The sequence below is a fragment of the Humulus lupulus genome, chromosome 2 (assembly GCF_963169125.1).
Source record: "Humulus lupulus chromosome 2, drHumLupu1.1, whole genome shotgun sequence".
NCBI lineage: Eukaryota > Viridiplantae > Streptophyta > Magnoliopsida > Rosales > Cannabaceae > Humulus > Humulus lupulus.
Window position 1 is genome coordinate 157,841,843 of NC_084794.1, and position 24,385 is coordinate 157,866,227.

The 24,385-nt window shown below is 37.7% G+C and overlaps 1 protein-coding gene across 5 annotated transcripts; it reads left to right on the forward strand.

Annotated features, from left to right (window-relative positions):
* The first annotated feature begins 1,333 nt into the window (after positions 1–1,333).
* On the forward strand, positions 1,334–6,165 carry LOC133818649 (outer envelope protein 61-like). 5 transcript variants are annotated; one of them, XR_009886008.1, is made up of 7 exons: positions 1,334–1,629; positions 1,993–2,223; positions 3,638–3,694; positions 3,805–3,933; positions 4,224–4,391; positions 4,632–4,711; positions 5,890–6,165. XR_009886008.1 is itself a non-coding variant. In XM_062251654.1 (5 exons), the coding sequence occupies exons 2-4, from the start codon at positions 1,993–1,995 to the stop codon at positions 4,269–4,271; spliced, it is 336 nt and encodes a 111-aa protein (XP_062107638.1). In that variant the 5' UTR covers positions 1,334–1,629; the 3' UTR covers positions 4,272–4,711; positions 5,890–6,165. The 5 variants fall into 5 exon arrangements, 1 of the variants encoding a protein (XP_062107638.1); XR_009886005.1 differs by having other exon boundaries at positions 4,224–4,711; XR_009886006.1 differs by having other exon boundaries at positions 4,224–4,711; positions 5,905–6,165.
* The last annotated feature ends 18,220 nt before the right edge of the window (positions 6,166–24,385 follow it).

Sequence of the window (24,385 nt, forward strand, 5' to 3'; positions counted from 1 at the left end):
CTCTCGATTTACCATTTTCTCACCTTTTCTTCTGGAATTTGAGGCTGAAAATTCAGAGGAACTTTAGGCTAAGGCTTCACACTTGGGACTATGTTCAAGTTTGAGGATTCAGCAGGAATTAGTCAGCCAATTGAGGTAAGTTTCAAGGGTTTCTTTAGTTTCTGGTTTTGATGTTGAAATGATTTTCTAACACTACTACAAAATTGTACTTAGACGACATGCATGAGATGACGTTTGTAGTAGAATTATCGTGTCATGTTAAAAATATACATGACACAACAGTCGCTCACAAACTGTTGTGTTGTGCCAATTAAAACTCACATGAAACGACAGTTCTAATAAGACTGTTGTAACATGCCTATTTTTAACATGAGACAACATTTCTACTTAAATTGTTGTCTAATGCAATACAAATTTTCTAATCAAGTACTAATTTAATTTGTATTTTTTAATATAATTTAATATATTTTATGTAAATATATTAATAAAAAAGTATTAATTAATAATTTGCAACACACAATAGCTACAAGTTAAAGAATGGGTTTTGTTTTTAAATGAGTTATTCAAATAATTGTTTAAATTTTTAAAACTTTTTTGTAATATTAATTGCTAATTGAATTACTTATTATATATTTAATAAGAGAATATTTCTTTTATTAAAATATCATTAATGATGGTGTTGTTTGGTAAAACTTAAAAAAATAGTTTTTTATTTAATTAATTAAAAATTTGACAATTAAACATAAAACAGTGCTTGGTAACTTTATTTTTCTTTATTATTTTTAAATTTTTTAATTAAAATTCATTAAATTTTGAAAATAATTTTTTCACTTTTATTTTTTTTTAAACTGTTTCGACTTTTTGTTTCTTTTTTTTTCTTCTCTTATTCACTTCAACATCTCATTTCATATTGTTAAACAAAAAATAAAAATAAAAGTTATCAAACGTGTTTATTGTTTTTAAAAACAAAAAATAATAAACGTGTTTGATAACTTTTATTTTTATTTTTGGTTTAACAATATGAAGTGTTGATTTGAATAATAGAAGAAAAAAAGAAAAGAAAAGTCGAAAACGGTTTTAAAAAATTTGGAAAATGAAAAAATTCTATTTTCCAAATTTAATAAATTTTAATTAAAATTTTAAAAAATAACAAATAAAAATAAAGTTACCATACACATTTTATGTTTAATTAGTAAGTTTTTAATTAATTAAATAAAAACCTTTTTTTACCAATTAAACACAACCATACTTATTAAAAAAATTTAGTATTAATTTTATTTTTTTCTTTTAAAACTAATAAAACCTATTTTTTTAAAAACAGATAATTTTTTTCTCCTCCTTACTTTTTTTAAAGAATGACTTATTTTTAGGTTAATCGTGACCCCCTCCACCTCCGTTCAACAACCCCGCGCGCAGCGCCTCCTCTGTGACGGCACCCCCCACCTCCGTTTGACAACCCGGACAGCACCCCAAGATAGTATCCCAACCGTCGTTCGACCCCAGGATAGCAACCTCGCTATTGTTCAACATCCACAACAGCTCGTGTGACTGGAGTCAACCTCTCTTCTCCGGCGACTGGTTTCCTCCTTCTCAGGCGATAGCACCTCAGGTGCACGACAAATTCCCCAAGTATGGACCTTCGCCCTCTCTCATATTTCCCTTTTCTTTATTTTTTTCCTCTCAAAGTTCAAACTCCCAAAAATTCTTCTCAACTTTCTTTCTTCTAATTTCTGGGATTGAAGATTCTGAATGTTGAATTGGATCTTTTGTAGAGTTTTGTTTTGTTAAATCTTACCTTGATTTGTTTATAATACTATAGAAACTGTCTTGTATTGTAGAAGAGCTACTATTGGTTTGATTGTAACATGGGGTTAAAACATTCTTATAAGATCACTTTCATTGATAATTGGGGTTTTGGTTTTATTAGAATTCACCTATGATTTCCTAAATGGGCATGGTTGTGATGGTAATTATGCCTAACTGGCACTGCAGATGATGTCTAATCTAGAGTTATTGAAGATGGCCTCTGAAGGCATGAAGAACTTGAGGCCTGAAGACCTGAAGAATGCAGCAGAACAGTTGAAGCATACCCATCCAGAGGAGATGGCTGAGATTGGAGAGAAGATGGCTAACTCAACGCCTAAAGAGATAGTAGCTATGCGTACACGTCTTGATGCCCAGATCACTTATAAATTGAATGGAGCTCAGATGCTGAAGAAACAGGTTTGTTTCTTCTTATCTTTTGCTTTTGCATTTTGAGAAATTTTTAATGTTAACATTGAGATTCTTAATTTTTTTGGCTTAGTAAGCATTGCATTAAGTTGGCCACTTACACGATGAAAGATAGTATCCCTAATCTTAAGTTCTGTTCTCAATACATATCGAACGTTAAATTCATTAACTTTTGTTTTATTGACTTAGAGGGTAGCGTGGATTTTGTCATTTGTAGTGCTGCCAAAACTAAATGAACTATTTTATTTATTTGGTACACAAACTTTATTAATAGTTACTAGCACCAAAGGATGTTAGCATTCTTAACCTTTGTTTTGATAAACAGGGAGCAGAAAGTACTTAAAAGGGAAAGAATACCCCATTATTATAGTTATATGATATGTATACCTGAGACCTTTAGATCAGGAACCTATTTGCCAAACTCGCTTGTGGTTCCCTTTAGAGATGAAAGGAAAACCTTCAGTAATTTATAGGGAAATCTTTTTCATTGCTTCCTGTAGAGATGAGGCCAATGCAAGTTGGCTAGATGCCTCAACTGAAACAACTACCTTCCATAAGCTTTAACCCTCTTACTGATAGGAAAGTTGTGACCCAGATCCTATATAGTAGTTTCGTTTATAGCTTAAATTTTTTTATTAGTGTGACTTAGAGGATGGGCAGTTTTTTATTTTTTGTTTCTTTTAATGATACTCCTCTACTATTTCTGATTTTCTGAACATGGAATGAAGAGTGGATTAGAGAGTTAGAATGAAATGAAGAATGCGTAAACTGACGATTTGATTATCAATCTCTGTTTTTCCACATTAAGACTGATTTATATGTTTCTTAAAAGTTTGACAAACTCAAAGAAACTACATACTGATGAAAGGGCCACATGTTTCATTAAAGGACCCTTAAAATATTATCTTTATTTATACCTTTGCTTGAGAGACATTATATTAAGAAAAACATGGCGAAAAAGGTGTGCTAAGAAAAGAGCAAAATACTTTTTTTCTTCTTCGTTTTAAACTCTAAAATCTTGAAAAAAAAATCTTAAGTAGATCATTTTGTCTGCAATGTTTTTAAACAACTGCTGTTAATTTTAGAAATCTTATTTATATCACTTGATCTGCAATGTTCTTGCTAGTAGAGAAATAATTGCTTTTAATCTTAGAAAATCTTAACTATATCACTTGAACTGCAATGTTTCTGCTTCTAGAGGGGAAAAAATCAAATACTGTCTTTAGAAACTCTTACCTGCAATTCAATTTAATTTATCATTTTTTATTGATTAAGGACTGATTAGAACATCAATGATCGGCCATTTGATTATATAGTGGAACATATATTTCATAAAGTGTTTGTAGATTCCCCTAGTCTATCTTCATTGTTTTCATTCACACTTGTTTTGCATATAATTTGGCAGGGAAATGAGCTTCATAGCCAGGGAAAGTACAATGATGCCTTGCAGAAGTACTGTCTTGTGAGTATATTTACTGTTACTTTGGCCTACTTGAAGAGAACTTTCTCAACTTTCAGTGTGAAATTTTGGTTTTTGAGTATGATTATTACTTTTCATCTTTCAAATCTTAGGCAAAAAAGAACCTAAAAGGCATTCCATCATCAAAATTTCAATCACTATAGTTGGCATGCTCACTAAACTTGATGTCATGTTACTTGAAAACAAAGCAGTTTGATGAATGCATAAAAGAAGGTTCTGAGGTATTGAGTTGTTTTCCTTTTGCTTTCTATTATACTATATACAAGTCAATTGTGATTAATAATCAAGACATTTATAATAATAACACCAAAGCTAGAGGACTATTTGTCTCTAATATTACTTTTGTATTTTCTCATTTTCTATCTATCAGTTCTGATCTTATAATAAAAAAATTGTTTCAGAAAATAATGCTTTTATGTTTAGAAGGTATATGCATATATTAACAATTCATTAATGCTCCTTTTCTTTTTTAACTTGCTCATCAGCTTAAAAATGTTTTACATTGTTACAGGTATTGGGATATGATGTGAAGAATGTGAAAGCCCTTTACCATAATTAATTGTTACATCATATAAGAGGGATCATAGAATATATATATTGATTGTTATATGTTCATTTGATTTTGATCAGCAGTAGCAGTTTTATAAGCTTAGGACACACAAGTAATCCCTGGATTAAGGTACTGTATCAGCTTGCATATATTATGATTCTTGAACCATTTTTTCCCTACATTAAGTCAATGTTGTAGATTGATGGTCATGGGGATTAATTGTCATTGGAAGCCTACTTTTTTATGTTAAATTTCTAAAAAATTTACTATGAAATGTATTGTTATGAACTTATGGCATATACTATGGTGGAAGTTCAATACATTTCGAAGAGCTGTAACTAGTAGCCCATAATCTGGCCAAATGGGCAGGAAGAACAGGTGCCATGGAGAGCTGAACAATGAACATATCCCTACATGTATATTCCAAGACCACAAGGAGTTTGAGCAAGGTCAGTCTATGCCATTATCCATTTACATCTGGTGTGCTAGGGTCTTAAGTCTTTGTATTGTTGTTTATTTCTCTATTCTGTTAGCCTTTATATAATGTTAGTTTACTTTTTTTTAGTGTAATTCCCAGGTTTAGGTCCTGGTGTAGTTTGTCTGTTCTAGTTCTTGTTGGCTGGTTCAGCTGTCTCTGTTGTGTTATTAATCTATTTGGTTGCTATGTTTGACACAAGTTATAACAAAAAAAGGATATCTAAACTCTATTATTGATCATGTGATTCTATTTTTTTTTCCTGTATCTTAGATACGAGAATTGTTAATTGAGTTGTGATGAGTAGACTTTATTTAATTGGGGTTTCTCATTGGCATTGGCTGTTGAAATTTTCTATGATGAAATTATATAAATGATACATGAAAAGGGTTTTGAGTGTTACATTTTTATTATTATGTTTTGCTTAATCTGGCTAGTTAAGTCTATGTATAGGGAATGATACCAAGGTAAGGACTGAGGTTTATATATAATATACATGTTCTATTTTGCTTGAAAATTTAATAATGCCAAATATGTCATGTGACTTGTGCTTTTATTTTTTCAAGCCATTTTTTAGAATGATAAAACTAGTGCAGTACTATTATAGAGTGAGAAACAACATATATGACTGGGCCATAGTTGAGACGGGAAAAGGGTCATGAATTATCCTCTTGCATTCTTTAGATTTTTGTTTGTATGTTGATTAATGAGTTGCTCTGTTTTGAATGGGATGATAAACACAGCACACACAGATATAATTATTATATATATATATCTAAAAATATGTATTTTTTCATTTTGAGTAATGATTTGCTCTGTTTCTCATTCTTGTGAAATTGGTTTCAGTGGTTTTATATATTATTACAACATCTCATCATTGTTGTGAGTTTTCCTTTAATTACCCTTCATAATTTATGAAAAACTATATTTGAATGAACACTATTTTCTTATTCATTGTCTAAAATGTGCGAATTGGCTGGCACCATTTTGTGTGCCTTCTTGCCATCTCTTATTGTCCTATTATTTGGTGAGTCTCTTAGTCTAAGGTAGCTTACTACGTATGCTATTTTGCCATGTAGCTTTCTTTGAATTCTTCAGTTAACTATCTGCGATTTGCTTAACTATTTGCTATGTTTCTTTTAATGCAATTAGGCACATCTTTCACAGGTTTGCAACTGGAGTGGACACATAAAGCTTATTCAGATGGCACTTGATCCCTTAAGTTGAAATTTGAGGGGAATATCTGAGTAAAAGTTTATATGTGTACATGTAGCCAATCTTTGCAATTGCGTATTCCAATTTATTTAAAATTGTTTCAGGTTTGTACAATTCCAATAGGAACATTGGATGCTACAAAGCCTTTATGTTTGTATGTTGTATTATTGGATGGATCTTGGTCTTATTTCTAATACATGATTTTATTATTGATATTTATTAAAATTTAAATTTATTTAAAACTTTCAAAAATATAATATATATCATATAAATTACAATTCAATTAAAAATAAACATATATTTTTTTTTAAATTGAGATATAATTTATGAAGGTATCCATTGCGAGTCCTAATAAGGTGTTTTTAACACCATAAAGATGATTTTAGGACTCGCAACGCGTGCCCTAAAAAACTTCCTTTTTTAAGGCTCTTAAATAGAAGGCTCGCAGGGGAGCACCCTAATAAATTTTTTGAGGCTTGCAATGCGAGCCTTAAATGCTTTTTTGTAGTAGTGATAGTTTTTTATTTTGTGTTTTGTAGTGTGGTGGGAAGAATACATACACACTTGGTGAAATTAATGAAACTCGAAAGGAATGGGCAGCCAAACTTATTGAGCGCATGAGTCATAGCTAGAGTAACTTTTGAAATCAGAATTAAAAATTATACTAATTGTAGATTTTAGTTAGCACTTACATAGTTATTCCAAGTGTATATTTTGATCTTGTAATTTTTAGATTTGGAACATACTGAGTTCTGTTGATTTTGTCTGAACTATGTTGTAATTACACAGGAAATTATGAATGAATATAGTGGTTAAAAATAGAGAAATGAAAAAATTCCCATATTCTACATGAGACGTCGGTCTCCACAAAATTGTCGTCTTATGTATTGCAGGGGACGATGCATGCACATAAATTGTCATCTCATGTACTGCAAGAGGATGACGCTTGAGTAGGAACTGTTGTCTCATTTACTGCAGTGGATGATGCTTGCACAGAAATTGTCGTCTCATGTACCATAAGAGACAACGTTTGTATAGGAACCATGGTCTCATGTACGATATGAGATGACACTTTTATTTAAATTATCGTTTCATGCTTTACATGGCATGACATTGCATGGGACGACAGTATTAGAACCGACGTATGAGAGTCCATACAACGGTTTAAAACCATCATCCCATGTCAAATTTGTAGTAGTGTAAGCTGAGTTTGATGGGAATTCTAGGGAGTTAAGCCTGAGGATTTTAGGAGTTGAAAGCTGAGGAGGTGTGGAAGATAACCTAGGTCAAAATTCTCCTTTGAAGGTATGAAATTCTAGCTTTAAAGTTCTGAAGTTTCTGTTGAGTTTTTGATCTTCAAGCTCAATCATGGTGGTTTCTTTATTTGGGGTTCATGTGCTTAAGTTTCATATGGTTGGTTTATATGGGGTGAGTTATAGATGATGGTAGGCTTGTTTTGGTGTTTTGTTGAGGTTTGGAAGGATTTTAGAGGGTTTTGGCTTGAGGAAGTTCGAAGGGGAAAATCAGGGTGTTGTTTGGCTGTGTCTAGCGCTGTAGTGCTAGCCTTAGGGCGCTACAGCGCTAGGCTTGGGTGTCTAGGCGCATGTTGGCTCTGTTTGTAGCGCTATAGCGCCCTATTTATGGCTATAGTGCTACCCTGCTTCCAGAAGGGGGTTTTTGAGTTATTTCCTAGGGTTTTTGCCCGGGGGCTTGGGGTTTGATTCCACCACCCTGTTTGATGGAATTAGGGCTTCTCGAGGCTAGGTTTTTGAATTGAAGTTTGGTGATAATTCTAATCTATGGCTATGATTAGGTGTATGATAGGGCTCGAAAGGGATCATGCTTGAGGGTCGGTTTCATTGATTAAAGCTAACCGAATCAAAGGTAAGAAATCTGCACCCGGTTATGTGATTGTATTAGGACTAAGAGCTCCCTATATCTGTATGCTATCATAGATGGTATTATGCCATGGGACATGTGATAAATGACCTAAGAGTGCTAGGATCAATATTTGCGCACAGGGTGCGGCTCGGCCACTGGTAGTTGAGGACAACTTTATATTCACTGAGCTCGGTTTAAGCAGGCAGGAGTAAGTGGGATAAATAGGGGTGTGACCTAAGGGCGTCGACCCTGGTTATTATATATGAATTTGTTATTAATGTGACTTGACAAACTTGGTATGCTGAATACCTGAATATGTGAATGTTTCGGATTGTTGAGTATATGATTATATTGTATGAGTTATCTGATTGTTTGATTGATGATTATGCTCTGTTATTGTGTTTTCTTGCTGGACCTTGGCTCACGGGTACTACGTGGTGCAGGTAGAGGCAAGGACAAAGTGGACCAATCCTGAGTTGGAGTGCTTTGGGGTTGAATGTACATAGTTAGCTGATCGGCCGCCACAGCCGAGGAATGGTGTAGGACGAGAAGAGCCTAAAATGTATATTTTGCTATTAGAGTGGCCATGGTTATTTACAACTTTTGGAATTTTGTAACCTGTCTTTTAACGTTATTACTTTTGGGATCCCATGTAAAAAAAATTGATTATAAGAAATGAAACTTTTGTGACCGAAATCTTTTAACCCTAGTCCAACTATAGTTTTAGTAACACGTTTCTAACTAAATGACTTAATTAGCAAGTCTTGCACTTTTATAAACACACAATGTAACGGTCTTGGCTATCCAGGGTGTTACATCAACACTCCTTAGTCCACCTTTCTCCTGAGGAGGGGGACTTCAGATCTACTCCTTCCCCCTTGTATTCGACTAGTGGTCCTAAACCCTTCTTCAGGTCAACAAACCGAGGGAAGAATTCCCACTCATGGATACATTCTTTGGCTATTCAGCATGGGGAGGCATTCACTCGCAAGGCGGGGGTGTTTTCTGAGGCTAAGTAGAGGGGCATGTTGGACTCAACAAAGGATGGCCTGAGTGAGGTTCTCTAGAGGTTGGCCACTCGGGTGAGACTTTTAATACTTGTCCTTTGTATTCTGGTTACCCCTTTCCTTCATATGATTATTATTATATATTTTTATGTGCACTAACCCTTTTTGTTTGTGTAGAGCTTCATTGTCACTCACAACTTAGGATCTTCTGAGACCGAAGTGTCCCATCTGAGGTCGGAGCTCAAGGCTTTGAGGGGTGGCTTCATTTGGGGCAAAGCAGACATGGATAGGCTTGGACTTCAAATTTGAGATCATGAGGGCGAACTTGTTGGGGTAGTTCATCAGAAAAAGACTGCCAAGGCAAAGCTTTCTACTATCATTGTGGAGAAAGAGCTTCTTATTACCAAACTGGCTTCCTTAGAAGTTGATTCTCGAACTCAGAGGGAGGAGGCTGGTTCCTTGATGGCTATAATTGCTTCACTGGTAGCAAAGGTTGGCTCGCTGGAGGTCGCTAAGATGAAGATTGAAGATGAGGCTACATAGAATCTTCTTTTTACGGTGTGGGATATCAACCTCAACTTTGATTTCTCTCACTTTGGAGAAGACGCAGTCCAGCTTGCTGCTGAATGGGCTACCAACAGGAATTTTGTCCCCTCCTAGGCGTGGTGGTCCGAGAATGGGTTGATTATTTCTGCAAGACTGATACGAACCACGCCAACAAGTGTGACGAAACCCGACACCAAATATGGAACAGCCACCAAGAACATACGAGATTGGAATGGAACCGCGACCCAATGCTTAGCCAAGCACGAACCTTGGTATGAGGAAGACGCCACAAACGGGGATGGAATCCGTTTGATAAGTCAGGATGAACGCCACAAGGAATCTCCTTGATATTCAAAAGTTTCTTCAAGAACTCAAGAAGAAATAAACTCACAATTTCATTCAACATAATCTGATTTTTCCAAAAGTTTTCAAGGCCTTATATAGCCGAAAATTACATCAATACAAGCCCCTTTGTCTTCCTAAAAAAACCGAAATATTAAAGACAAGCCTTTTGTCTTCCTAATGAAACCGAAAAATAAAGACAACCCTTTGTCTTCCTAATGAAAACTAAAATTTAAAGACAACCCTTTGTCTTCCTAATAAAAACCAAAAATTAAAGACAAAAAGGACTCTTGGACTCACACAAGTCAAGTGTTTGACTTTTCACAAAAAAAAAAAAACAAAGACTAAATAAAAAATACAAGATGACAAAACGCAAAAGACTCATAAAGCTCCTAAACTGAGTCTTTTGGCTCGCGCCCTCGTCACCAGACCAACTGGAACTAGACTTGGATCTTTAGTCTTGGTGTCCTCATCATTCCCCCCCTCTTGAGAAGGATTTGTCCTCAAATCTTCACCTGCATCAAAAGGACTCAAATCAGAAACATTAAAAGTAGCACTAACAGTATACTCACCTGGTAAATCGAGTTTGTAGGCATTGTCATTGATCCTTTCTAGCACTTGAAACGGACCATCTCCTCGAGGTAGCAATTTGGAACATCTTTGTGCTGGGAATCGCTCTTTTCTCATGTGTAACCATACCCAATCACCGGGGTCAAAAACCTGCTTGTGACGACCTTTGTTAGCATCAAGTTGGTTAGTGTTTAAAAGAGCCTCCTTCACCTCACTTTTTTTTGCATAAAAATTATTTTGTTTTCTCTCTAATTTTCCCTCATTGATCGAACTCTTCTCTTTCTTCTCTCTCTCACTTGATTCGACCCTTTTCTCTCTTTGTCTCTCTTTTTTCTCATTCTCATTCTCATTCATCTTTTCACTCTCCTTCTTTTGCTCACTCAATTTTTTTTTATCACTCAATTTTTGCAACCTCACTTGGTCTTCATATACTTGTTTTGGCGTCAATGGAGCTAGAGTGATTGTTCGTTGACGGAATGTGAATGAGTACTTGTTGGTGAAGCCATCATGCTGCACCCGCCGATCAAATTGCCAAGGCCTTCCTAGAAGGAGGTGTCCAGCTTGCATGGGAACCACATCACACAACACCTCATCTTCATACTTGCCAATTTGAAATGAGACTAGAACCTGTTTTGTAACCCTCACTTCACCACTATCATTCAGCCATTGCAATTTGTATGGACAAGGATGCCTAAGCGTTGTAAGCCCCAGCTTGGCAACCATGGAAGCACTAGCAACATTAGTACAACTACCTCCATCAATAATGACACTACATACCTTGTCTCTCACATGACAACGAGTGTGAAAGATGTTCTCTCGCTGCACCTCTTCTTCCTCTTCTTTTGCTTGCAAATTCAGGACTCACCTTGTGACTAGTGCAAGCATCTCACTAGATTCTGGTCCATACTCATTGTCAAAAGCATCTTCCAATGGTGGCATGTCAGCAAGATCATCATCATCTTCAGAATCTATCTCTCCACTTTCTCGAATCACCATGACTCTCTTGTTTGGACACTGGCTAGCTATGTGTTCTCGCCCCTGACATTTGAAACACCTTATCTCACTAGAATGAGACTTAGTAGGAGTTGTTTTACCTTGAGGTGGCGTGGCTGTGGTGGCTGGTTTTTGGTGTAGATGATGAAGTGGGTTGGTCTTCTTTCTTTGGATAGTTCGACCTCCAAGGTGTTGTACTTGGATTGTGTGGGCTCGGTCTTGACCTCGAACTTGAACTACCCTTCTTGAGCTGCCTCTCAACTTTGATTGCCATATGAACCAAATCCTCCAATTCCACATAATGGTGTAGCTCGATTGGGTCAGCAATCTCTCGGTTCAACCCATTCAAAAACCTTGCCATGGTTTCCTCCCGATCCTCTTCAACATTGGCTCTAATCATAGCCATCTCCATCTCCTTGTAATACTCATCAACACTTCTGTAGCCCTGATGAAGACCCTGCAACTTAAGGTAGAGATCTCGATAATAATGAGGTGGTACAAACCGTCGCCTCATCACTCTCTTCATGGCCTCCCATGTGTCAATAGGGCGATCTCCACTCCGCCTCCTGTTGATGCACAACTGATCCCACCAAACAATAGCATAATCAGTAAACTCAATGACAGCTAGTTTTACCTTCTTCATGTCAGAGTAGTTGTGACAATCGAAAACCAACTCCATTTTCTTCTCCCACTCAAGGTATGCCTCAGGATCACTCTTGCCTTGAAAGGCGGGGATTCTCATCTTGATATTTCCCAAATTATTGCCTACCCAGTTCCTAGCTTCTCTATCTCGGCCATACCTCCTATGGTTACCCTCTGACATCCTATCATATTCTTCCTCTAAATCGCCCCCATCAAACTCTCTTTCACCCTCAACATCCCGTTGTTGCACCCTGTTCCTCCGTGCCCTCCATTGCGTTCCCTCTTCTACCCTATCCAACCTCTCATGTATCTGCTCACACTCCGCCCTCATCATCCTTCGCATCTCCCCAATTAATGCTTGCATTTGTAGATTCGGAACCTCAGGTGGCGGAATATCATTGCTTGCATCTTTCTCTGGATTTTGTGCCATGATGGAAATCTGCAAAATAAGGTTAGAATAATATGGAGAAAAGACCTCACCACACTCCCTCACGTGTTTCGCTCGAACAATATTTTCACTCAAATCCCCTCGTGTTTCACTCAATTTCAATGGCTTTTACCCTCAAATAGGCTCACACCTCTGCCTTTTTCCACTCGTATTCTTCTTTAAGTTCTTTCAAAACTAATCCACAATATCATGGAGGATTCAAGTAGCAAATCAAACCAGAACAAACCAAACGAACATAGAAAAACTGATGAAAAATGATGATTTTTGGATCACTTGTGTGGGGTTTTGGCAAAAAGGTCTCTAGACCATAGGGAACAAGAATAGAACAAAAAATTTTAAGAGAGGTTTCCAGACTTTTTTTTTTTTTTTTTTTTTTTTTTTTTTTAGGTTCGGATCCCTTTGAATTTTTTCTTCTTCTTTCTTTTCTGTTTTCAAGAACAAAGAACCAACCCGAATAAAAAAAAATGAATACCAAAGAGCCAACCCGAAAACCAAGCAATTTGTGTTACTAAAACAGATTCAAGAAAAAAAAACCCATCTATGATTCAACAACACTCCCAATAACATGAAACCCATCTGTGAAAACCGATACCAAGGAATGATGAACAAGGGAACAATTCGGTTTTTACAATAAGAACCCTAATTCACGAATTCAGAAACAAAAAGAAAACAAATTAGGGAAAATTGAAACAAAGAAAACAGATTATTTGGTTAATGACAATTGGAACAAGGAAACAAGGAAATTCATAAATCAACAAGTTCTAGCATAGTTTCGGATTTCACAACAAATAAGGGAAACAAGGAAATAAGAACACGATTTGAACAAAGAAACAATCTGGAATAAAGAGATTAACTATAATGGTTTCGGATTTTTAGAAGGAAAACAAGAACAAAGACTAAGAAAATCAAGAACACGAATAGATAGATTTTTTTTTTTTTTTATTTCAGAAACACGAATTGAAAGAAAAACACAAAGTAAAGGATAGGCCAAACCGGATGATCCTAAGCTCTGATACCAACTGATACGAACCACACCAACATTGTGATGAAACCCGACACCAAATATGGAACAGCCACCAAGAACATACGAGATTGGAATGGAACCGCGACCCAATGCTTAGCCAAGCACGAACCTTGGTATGAGGAAGACGCCACAAACGGGGATGGAATCCGTTTGATAAGTCAGGATGAACGCCACAAGGAATCTCCTTGATAAGTTCAAAAGATTCTTCAAGAACTCAAGAAGAAATAAACTCACAATTTCATTCAACATAATCTGATTTTTCCAAAAGTTTTCAAGGCCTTATATAGCCGAAAATTACATCAATACAAGCCCCTTTGTCTTCCTAAAAAAACCGAAATATTAAAGACAAGCCTTTTGTCTTCCTAATGAAACCGAAAAATAAAGACAACCCTTTGTCTTCCTAATGAAAACTGAAATTTAAAGACAACCCTTTGTCTTCCTAATAAAAACCAAAAATTAAAGACAAAAAGGACTCTTGGACTCACACAAGTCAAGTGTTTGACTTTTCACAAAAAAAAAAAACAAAGACTAAATAAAAAATACAAGATGACAAAACGCAAAAGACTCATCAAGCTCTTAAACTGAGTCTTTTGGCTCGCGCCCTCGTCACCAGACCAACTGGAACTAGACTTGGATCTTTAGTCTTGGTGTCCTCATCAAGTTTTATTCTTCATGCTCTTATTTCTTCGATTTGGTTGTAATGCTACTTTTTTTTTTACCTGTGAGGAACTTTGACAAGTCTTCCCTTGTTTCAAGCTTCTCTTATGACTAAACATTGTATGTCCTTCTATCTATGTAGCTTCTTTTAAGCACCATTTTTTTATAGAGGCTCCATTTGGAACCCCTTGTTCCATTTGTTTTGCGTCTGTTGGTGCACCTTGAATTCTTATATAAGGACATGTTAACCCATTAGGGTTTTTTATTTGTCATCCTTTTTTTTTTTTGCGCGCACTTATTATTTTGTGCGAGAAGCGTCCTTCGCGTCATTATGTGTAGTACTATTTTTGTGAGGGTCTCTTTTAGGACCCTTTTTGACTAGACAGCTTGGTGCCCGCTCTAGAATTATTGAGGGGTACCTTCCTTGAAGCCTTACCTCCTGTGGAGGCGTTAGCCTTTGGTAGGAGGTTATGTTTGTGAAGCTTCTCAACTCTCTTGATATTCATAAGAGTAGCTAATCCTTATGAATCGAAGAGATAGCTTGTCGAGTTTTCTCTTCTTATTATTTTATATATATATGCCTCCTATCCTGCCCCCCCTCCCCCCCAAGTGCTTTGTGGGATTCATTCCATTGAGCACTTTGATCATTTCGCTCCTAACAAAGAATTTATCTGTTATATAAATGCTTGCACATAGAGAAGGAGTATAATATGCGAGATAGGAAACACTCTCATTGATAGCATGCAGATTACAAAGGTATGTATAGCAACATTGCATCTGCTTTGAGGTTATCTAGGCAACCTCTTCGTTTTTTAGCTACTGAAATTAACATAACACAAACAAACAAAGTACAAATATTTTTGCATTGTATGTGCTAACTAGACGTGCTAACTTGTATGTGTTAGGAGGTATTATTTGGGCGACGTGGTAGGGTCCTTCCCAGTTTGCCCCTAGCACACTTGGCCCCGGGTCACGGGTATTGGGGAGGACTTTCCTCAACACTAGGTCTCCTACCCTAAATGCCTTTTCTCGTAATCTAGATTTGTAGTGCCTTACGGCTCTCTATTGACATGTTGCCAAACTCAGCTGGGCCCTCTCTCTTCTTTCTTCCAATAGGTCTAAGTTTTCATCCATTATTATATGGTTAGCTTGGTCCTGCTAGGCTTGTACCCTGGAAGAACTGATCTTCATTTTCATTGGCAGAACAACCTCGCACCCATATGCTAAGGAAAAAGGAGTCTCCCCGATAGTAGAACATGGCATGGTTCTGTAGGCTCAAAGTACATTGGGTAGCTCATCGACTCAAGCTCCCTTCAACTTCTCTAACATTGTTTTGAAGTTTTTTTTGAGGACCTTGTTAACGGCTTCCACCTGCCCATTGGCTTGTGGGTGTACTACGGTAGAGAAACTCCTCTTTATGCCTTTCTCCTTATAGTAATCCTCGGACAACCTTCCTTCAAACTGAGTGTTGTTGTCATGATCTTATAGGGCACTCCATACCTACAGGTGATGGACCTTTTGACAAAGGTGGCAATCTACTTGGTCGTTATTTTGACCAGAGGTTCTGCTTCGACCCACTTGGTGAAGTAATCCACCGGTGCAACTGTGTATTTTTCTCCTCTTCTGGAAGTAGAGAGCATGCCAATTAGGTATATCCCCCAAACAACAAAAGGCCAAGTGTTGGTCATGCTAACCAACTCATTTAGGGGCTGTCAAGGGTAGTTTACATGTCTCTGGCATTTGTCATACCTTCTTGCGAAGTTGCTAGCGTCCTTCTCCATAGAGGGCCAGTAGTACCCTTGCCTCATGGCTTTCTGGTCGTGGACTGCCCACTCACCTTTGTGTATCTCATACAAAACCTTCATTGCTTCCTCCTAGCTTATACACAGCAGGAGTGGGACAAAGAATCCCTTCTTATACAAGACTCAATCCACTAGGGTGTATCGGGCGGCTTTATATGCCAGCCTTCGAGCTTCTTGCTTGCCTACCAGCAGAGTTCCATCCTTTAGGTATTTCATAATTGGGTTAAACCACGACTCTCTGTGGTTGTTGACCATCTGAACCTCTACTTCAGTGATACTCAGCTTGGATAAGTATTCCACAAGTATAGACTCGAGTGTATCTTCGTCTTTGGTGGAGGCCAGCTTTGCGAGGGCGTCAGCATTAGTATTCTTCTCCCTTGGGATTTTCTCTATGGTATACCCCTCCAAATGATCCAAATAGTCTTGTACCCTGTCCAGGTATGCAGCCATCTTGAGGCCCCTCGCCTGATACTCACCTTTCACCTGAAACACTACTAGTTCTGAGTCACTAAAAATGTGCAGACGCGTTACCTTTAGCTCCTTGGCCAACCGCAAGCCGGCCAGAAGTGCTTCGTACTTTACCTCGTTATTCGAAGCCTCAAATCCAAACCTTAACGCACAATACATCTTGTGCCTCCATGCTCCATCATCACTACGCCAGCCCTAATTCCCTTTCATTGGACGCTCCATCCATATGGAGACTCCCCTCCTCGAGCTTTCTTTCTTCTTCCTTGCAAACTAATTCACTATCTTCTAGTTCTCCCTCTTCATTAGGTCAGCAGGTGAACTCTACTATGAAGTCTGCGAGCACGTGCCCATTGATGGAGACCTTTGGGGTTTAAGTGATGTCTAATTGGCTCAACTCAATCCCCATTTCAGCAATCTCCCAAAGGTTTTAGGTTTGTGCAAGACCTGCCTCAAGGGGTTGTTGGTGAGTACATCAATTGCATGGGCGTGGAAGTAGGGCCTTAACTTTCTCGAGGCCACCACTAGGGTGTACGCCAAGCTCTTCTCTATTTCTAGGTATCGGGTTTCTGCATCTGCTAAGCGTTTACTGATGTAGTATACAAGTTGTTGGTGCTTCTTCTCCCCTTTGACTAAGGAAGCACTTATGGCATGCTCAGATACTCTTGAGTACAGGTATAATCTCTCGCCCTTTTCGGGTTTAGCCAATAGGGGTGGTTTCCCGAGGCCTCATCACAATCTTCGACAAAATAAAACTTTTTGCTCCTTTTTAGGATGTTGAAGAAAGGGAGGCACTTGTTTGTGGACCTCGAAATGAACCTGTTGAGTGCAGCTACCCTTCCTGTTAGACATTTCACATCCTTCTTATTCTTGGGTGGATTCATCTCTACTACATCTTTAATTTTGTCATGAAACCCAAAACATTTCCTAACGAGACCTCGAAGGTTCACTTGAGTGGGTTTAACTTCATCCTGTATCTTCGAAGTGTGTCGAACATCTTACTAAGCTCCCAGGTGATTTCTTCAGCCTTTTTGGTCTTCACCAACATATCATCTACGTATACCTCCATATTCCTTCCTATCTGATTAGCAAGCATACTATTCACCAACCTCTTGTAGGTGGCGCCTGCATTCTTTAGCCCAAAGGGCATTACTCTATAGCAATATAGTCCTTTATCTGCTATGAATGAAGTATGCTCTTCATCAGCTAGGTTCATAGGTATCTGGTTGTACGAGAAGAAGCATCCATGAAGCTAAGTAACTCATGCCCAGCTATTGCATCCACCAATTGATCTATCCTTGGAATCGGGAAGATATCCTTGGGACAAGCCATATTGAGGTTAGTGAAGTCCACACAAGTCCTCCACTTTCCACTCGACTTTGGGACTAGTACGAGGTTTGATACCTATACTGGGTAAAATGCTTCACGGATGAACCCACTTGTTTTCAATTTGTCAACTTCCTCCTTCAAGGATGCGTATCTCTATAGGTCAAGTGCTCGCCTTTTCTACCTCATAGGTCTTTCCTTGGGGTCAACATTTAGGTGATGGCACATGAAGGAAGGGTCTGTCCCAACAATGTCTTTGTGTCTCCAAGTGAATATGTCAAGGTTGTCCTTCAAAAACTTTACTAATTTCTCTTTTATGTCGTCTTGAAGGTTTTTTCCCACCTTCAATTTTCTCAATGGTTCCTCCATTACAACAATTCTTCCAGCTCCTCCATACACTAGATTCCTCTGCAACTCAGGGATCTAGCTCCTGTGGGTTAGTACCTCTATGTACCACCATTGTCGTGGGTTCATGTGGTTTTGTAGTTGTGCAGAGGGATGTGTTATAACACTCCCTCACTTCCTTATGTTTTCCTTTCATGCTTGCTATTCCCCCAGGAGTCGGCAACTTAATAGCTAAGTGGTATACCGAGGTTATTGCTTTCAATTCTCATAGGGAAGGTCTCCCTAATACAACATTGAAAGATGAAGTGAATTCTACTACGATAAAGTTTGCCATGATAATGGATTGTCTAGGTTGCTCTCCCATGGTGAGGGTTGTATTGAGTCCCCAGTGAATCCATATAGCTATGGCAGGGTTTCAAGTTCCTGATGCCCAAGCCCATCTTCTCCAATGTAGGGCTATACAAGATGTCTACGGAGATTCCATTTTCCACAAGGACTCGATGTACCCTCATCTTGGCCAGTTGGATAGTCAGCACCAGGGGTTTGTTTTGGGGGAAATGCACCCTTCGTGCATCCTCCTCCGTGAAGGTGATTGAATCATTCTCCCCCTTAAAAAAAATTTGGGGTCGCTATTCCAGGCTCACGGTGCATAGCGGTGGACTTTTCCTAGCTTCCCAGACATACCTATCCGCCTCTTCCTTGATTCTCCCCCAAATCCTGGGCCTACGAACACCGTTCTTACTTTTCCTTGTACTTCTGAGGCTCTTTCTTGGGCTCGTGGTGACGTCGGCTTATCCTCTGGTCTTTAGTTTTCCCTTCTTACATATCTTCCCAGGTGTCCCCTGCGTATGAGTTCCTCAATTTTGACTTTTAAATGGGTACACTCCGTTGTGGTATGGCCAATATCCTTATGGTATTGGCAATACTTTTTGGGGTCCCTTTCGGATCAGTCTGTTTTCATCAGCAGGGGTCTCTTGAAGGGAACCTGATTTTCATTCATGAGGAAGATATGTTCCCTAGTATCCATCAAGTCTGTATAGAAGGTGTATGGTGTTTGCCTAGGTTCACCTCTGCATTTTTGTTTTCTCTAGTTGGCATCCCTTGGCCGTTCATACTCTCTCTTCTTCTTTACACCATGTAAGCCTTCATGGGCCGAGGGCTTGGAAAGGGGGTCACTTTTTCCTACCTTACGGTTCTCGTGGCCATCCTTGACGCGGATGTACTTTTGTGCTCTTTCATAGATGTCATCTAAGTCAGTGACCTCTCTTTTGAGCATATTGTCCCATAGCTTATTTCCTGGGTGCACTCCATCCGTGATTGCCATCTTGAGTTCTCCTCGAGTCAGGCTCCCTACCTCAGCCACTTCCATGTTGAACTTGTGGATGTAGCTCTTCAGGCTTTCACCTTCACCTTGCTTTATGTTAGCAAGGCTGGTATCTGGCATGGTGTAATCACGCACTACATGGTTCTACTGGAGAAATTTGTCAGAAAAATGTTGCCATGACTTGATGGTTCTCGGCCTTAACCTCTTGAACCACTTGTCCACAACTCCCTTCAGCGCGACAACAAAATAATGACACCTTGCTCCACTATTGACCCCTCTCAGTTTCATTAAATTAGTGAAGGCATCAAGATGATACTTAGGCTCCGTAGTGCCCTCATAAGGGGTCATATGAGGCTCTTTGAAGTTGAATGGGAGTCGCTCAACTTGAATTTCCCTTGTGAAAGTTGACTCGTAGTCGAATTCATCATCGATAACATGCCCCCTAGATGCGATGACTATTTTGCTTCGAAGGCTCCTCATCTCGGTGTCTAGCTCTTGCCTCCTTTTATTCAAAGAGTCCCTCAAAATTGAAGGGTTGGCCTTTCCTTTCCATTATCCTTTGGAGGGGCCATAGGGGGCGTTGTCCTTACCTCTGACCTTCTATTAAGCTTCTCTCTTAGGTCAGGGGTCTCTCCTTAAAGGTAACCTCAACTTCATTTATATGGCCAGTGTCATCCCTTCACCTCTATTCTCTTGGGTACTTCGCTGGCCTAGGGACTTCATGGTGCTTTGTCCGGGGAGTGTTGCTAGTGGAGAGTCAGGCCCTCTCATTGTCCACAGGGGCGGTGGTTTCTCCTCTCCCACGCCTTTTCTCCCTATTCTTGGGAAGGGGGTATGCTTGACTTTCCTTGCAGCAGGTCGTTCAGCACCTCATGAATGTTCTCTAGTGTGGTTTCTAGCCTTTGATTCTTTTTGTGCAACTCACGTATCTCATCCTCATAAAAGTCAGTTTTGGAGCTGGTGCTCACAGAGTGTACCCGAGGACTCTTGCCCGGCCTATGTGTAGAGGGACCCGGATCCCAGTGGACAGATCACGGTGCAGTCAGAGGTCGAGGAGGAGGATGTGTGCCCAAGTCACACCCATGGGGGTGGCTGGTGGTTCTGGATGACCTCTATTAGGTTGGACTGCCTGGGATGATTCCTCCTTCTCCTCTCTAGGGGTTGGACATTCCTCCATTATACCTCCATCATCAAGCATAGGAGGGTCTCTTCTGGTGGCTCTCAGTTGGTCTACGTCTAGGTGGATCTCAATATCTTGTGATTCATGTAGGCGTCTTGAAAGCCTTGGCATTTTTCTTTGTTGGGGATGAAGGAAGAATAACAACTTGATACTTGTTCTTCCTATAGACGGCGCCAAACTATTTACAGTAAGAACTCGTCAACGAATTAAGGTCGGAAAACTCAAAGACTTAGTAAGAAACTTATAAACTTATAAAATCTTATAGAAACTTAGAAAAAAGTTGCAAAAGAACAACATAAGAAAACTTGTATATTACTCTTAGAATAGTCTGGTGCTACATGAATTTTCCAATCCCCCTCTTAAAGATCAGAGGATGCCCTATTTATAGGGGAGGTCTAGTGGTTCTTAGTACAAAAATGGTCTCAAGGAGACAAAGAAACAATGGTACTACGGGGCACTATAGAGGATCATGGCATAGGCGGTAGTGGTGTTGGGCTTCAGGCCTATTGGGCCTGATTGTGGTTGGAGGCATGGGAGAATGTAGTCCTACTCCTAGTACTTTGTACGACCACTACTCCTCTGACTTAGTACGGCCACCACTCCTCTGACTTAGTATGGCCACCACTCCTCTAATGGTCATGTATGGTTCGTACTCCGTACTACTCAGACCTTTTTCGTACCTCTACTTTGTCTATATCTTGATAAACCCTTGAGAGCTTGAGTGTAAGGTAATTATAACTTGAATCTGAGGAGAGACTACTCCTTCAAGCTTTATGGACCTATTGGGCTTATTTACTCTCAAATTGAATGGTGGTTCTAAGCCAGTACTCCAAGGTTGTTGTGGTTCTTTGAATAATCTTCCTAGCCTCTACGAAGCCTCACATGAATTCCATGGTCTTGAGTAAGGTCAAATTGATGCTTGTGCTTCAGGGGGGCCTTGAACTCGCCCCCTAGGTCACCCCCCTGAGCTCGCACCTGGGGGTCCTATTAGGCGTGGACTTGTTCTTCAGGTTTTTCCTATCTTCTTGAAGAACCTCTTGGACGCCTGCTTCTTGCTTGGCTTCTCTTGCCATTTTTCAAGGCTCACAAATATTTTAACAAATTTTAAAATATCAATATAGATTTTAACCAAATTAAAAATATCTTAAAATATCTAGAATTATCAAATAACCAATTTTAAACAATAAAAATATATTGAATAATCAGATAACCAATTTTAATATTCGAATGATAACAAAATAAAAAAAAATATCTTAAGATATCCTGAATTATGAGATAATCAATTCAAAATATTTTTAATAGCTAAAATATCTTAAATAACCAGATAATAAATTTTAAATATTTTTAACTTAATTGTACAAACACGCACACCGCCCAATTAGTCCATAATTTTTTTTTAAAAAAAAGTGAAGTTTTTCAATCCTAAAACAAGCAAAAACAACCAAATTATTGCTAAATATACATAAAAAATAAACATGCATAAAATAATATGTACTATCCAATTAACATCCTAACATATTAATCAATTCCATACATATTCACTCATGAAAATAAACTAGCAAGTTGTGGCTCTGAGGCCAGTTGTAGGAATACATATAACAAGATCTTTGTTTATTTTCATGTAATTCACATATTATAAAAAAAAACATGAAAATTCTTAGAGCATGCTCCTATGAAATGGATATAAATACAGGGTAAAGTATAGAAACTTACATTACGCAACGGAACTGGAAAAACTCATTCCTCCAATCTCTCTTCCCTTGATTCATTTCTGTAGCAGAGTATTATCAAGAGATTGGACTAGATCAACAACACAGTCTTCCTCACCAAGCAATTGATCAACCTAGAACTAGTGTGGACTGGTTCTCTACACATGAGATAGAGATCTAGAAGAAAATAAGAGAGAGTGGCTAGAAGAGTGTGATTCTATAGTTTTCTATGACTGAGCACTTACCAAAACTTGTTCTCTATCAACTATCTCTTATTGTCATCTGACTTTTGAAAACCCTAGCTATAGCACTCTATTTATAGACACATCCATTGGCTTATTTTCTTATTTAAAATTAAAAAATAAAATTAAATAAAGTGCTACCATTGCTTGCCCACAGCATATGGGTTGGGCTCATGATATGTGTCTTAAATTTAAGGCCCAATGGACTCAAATTCAAGATCCTTTTATTTATACATTTTATAATTAATTATATCCTTATTCAAATTAACTATTTATAATTTGAAACTAGATTTAATTTTAATTATTAATATTAGCACCAATTTGACATTATTAATAAATATGCCCAATATTCTCTTTTATTCTCTAAATCACATATCTCTGTAAAATTTTCCAACATTGACTTAGTCCAATTTAAGAATCCTAATTGATAATTAAATCAATTAATTGAGATATTCTAGACGATTTACTCAAAGGTGATGTGGGGACCACGGATCCATGAAATCAAGCTCCAATAAGTTATCGTGAATTTATTTAAGAATAATTTCACTACTTTATTAATTCCTCGTGACTCCACTATAGATTTGGAATTGCACTCTTGAATTCATAGAACATTTTACACCAAATATAAATATGTTATCCATTGTTACAATCATTACCTTCATTCAACACTCTATAGATGATCTACTAATGATACGGGTGTTAATTACTGTTTTACCCCTCATTTGAATTTTATCCTTAAATACCACTAAGTTCCTTGTAAATTATATTTCCGTAAAATTAATTACAGAAATGAGATCTCTATCATTTAACATCTGGAACAAAGCTTTAAGGGAATCATCATTTCACTTCTTCGACAGAAGCTGTAGATTTCATATCTACGATAAATACTCCCACTCAGTTATACTACCAAGTCTCCAATATGTAAGTATGGGCTAGTTCGTAGGGTAAGCTGGTAACGAACAAATCAAAGGACTTGAATAATATAATCAATGAAATATTAATCACTAAAAATTGGGATTGAATTGACCTATGGTCAACTTTATGATGACTAGATTAGATAATAACGATATTTTACTTGTCTATCTATAATCAATATCGGTCCAATCTGATGAACAAAATATATTTGATCTTATCTACTTGGTTAATGTTCTGGATGAGACATCACACCAGATTCTGTAAGTAGGTCATATTAATTCTAGATTAACAAGTCAGTGTAAATCGTGTGCATTAACTTAATCTTAGGGCTAATGCTTAGAAAATATAGCCACAATTATAATCCACCGTGACCAAGTCACTATAACTGTGATTATCCATATGCCTGAGATTTAATAGATGTTTATATTAAATAAATAATAATGTAAATAAATAAGAGAGCAATGTGATTGAAAAGTCAAAATTGATTTATATTCTTTATTGATAATGAAATGAGCTTACATAGAAAATTGGTATTACACAGGGCATAAAACCCCAACATAAATATCAATAATTTTAGAAAGTAAACACGATGCATGAATGCAACAATTAAAACACATAAACTTAACATTTACTATTCCACGATAAAAGTAGCCAACAATTAAAGGACCACCTTAGGGTCGATCAAGTTAATTTCAGACAGTATATAAGATACTCTTATCTTTATTATTTAAATCTCAAAAAAACTCATATTTTCTCTTTTAAAAATAAAGTACCGCTAGTTTGGTCAAGATACAATTATCCACTACAAAAGCTTAATTGTATCTTTGTAAGTGTAACCCATTATTTCTGAATTTATGACTTAACTTAGAGAGTGTCGCCTTAGGGTCGGCCAAATCTAAAATACATCACTCTTTCTTATCTTCGTAAGAAGACAACCTTGATATTAATATAACCATAAAATTTCCTTAGGGGGACGGAAACAAAGCTGCCTCGAGGTCCTAATCATATTTCACGA

Bases quoted from the DNA above. Each gene is read 5' to 3' on its own strand.
- LOC133818649 (XM_062251654.1), top strand. From the start codon at position 1,993: ATGATGTCTAATCTAGAGTTATTGAAGATGGCCTCTGAAGGCATGAAG. The intron at 2,224-3,637 runs GTTTGTTTCTTC...ATAATTTGGCAG, and splicing joins CTCAGATGCTGAAGAAACAG to GGAAATGAGCTTCATAGCCA. The intron at 3,695-4,223 runs GTGAGTATATTT...ACATTGTTACAG, and splicing joins CCTTGCAGAAGTACTGTCTT to GTATTGGGATATGATGTGAA.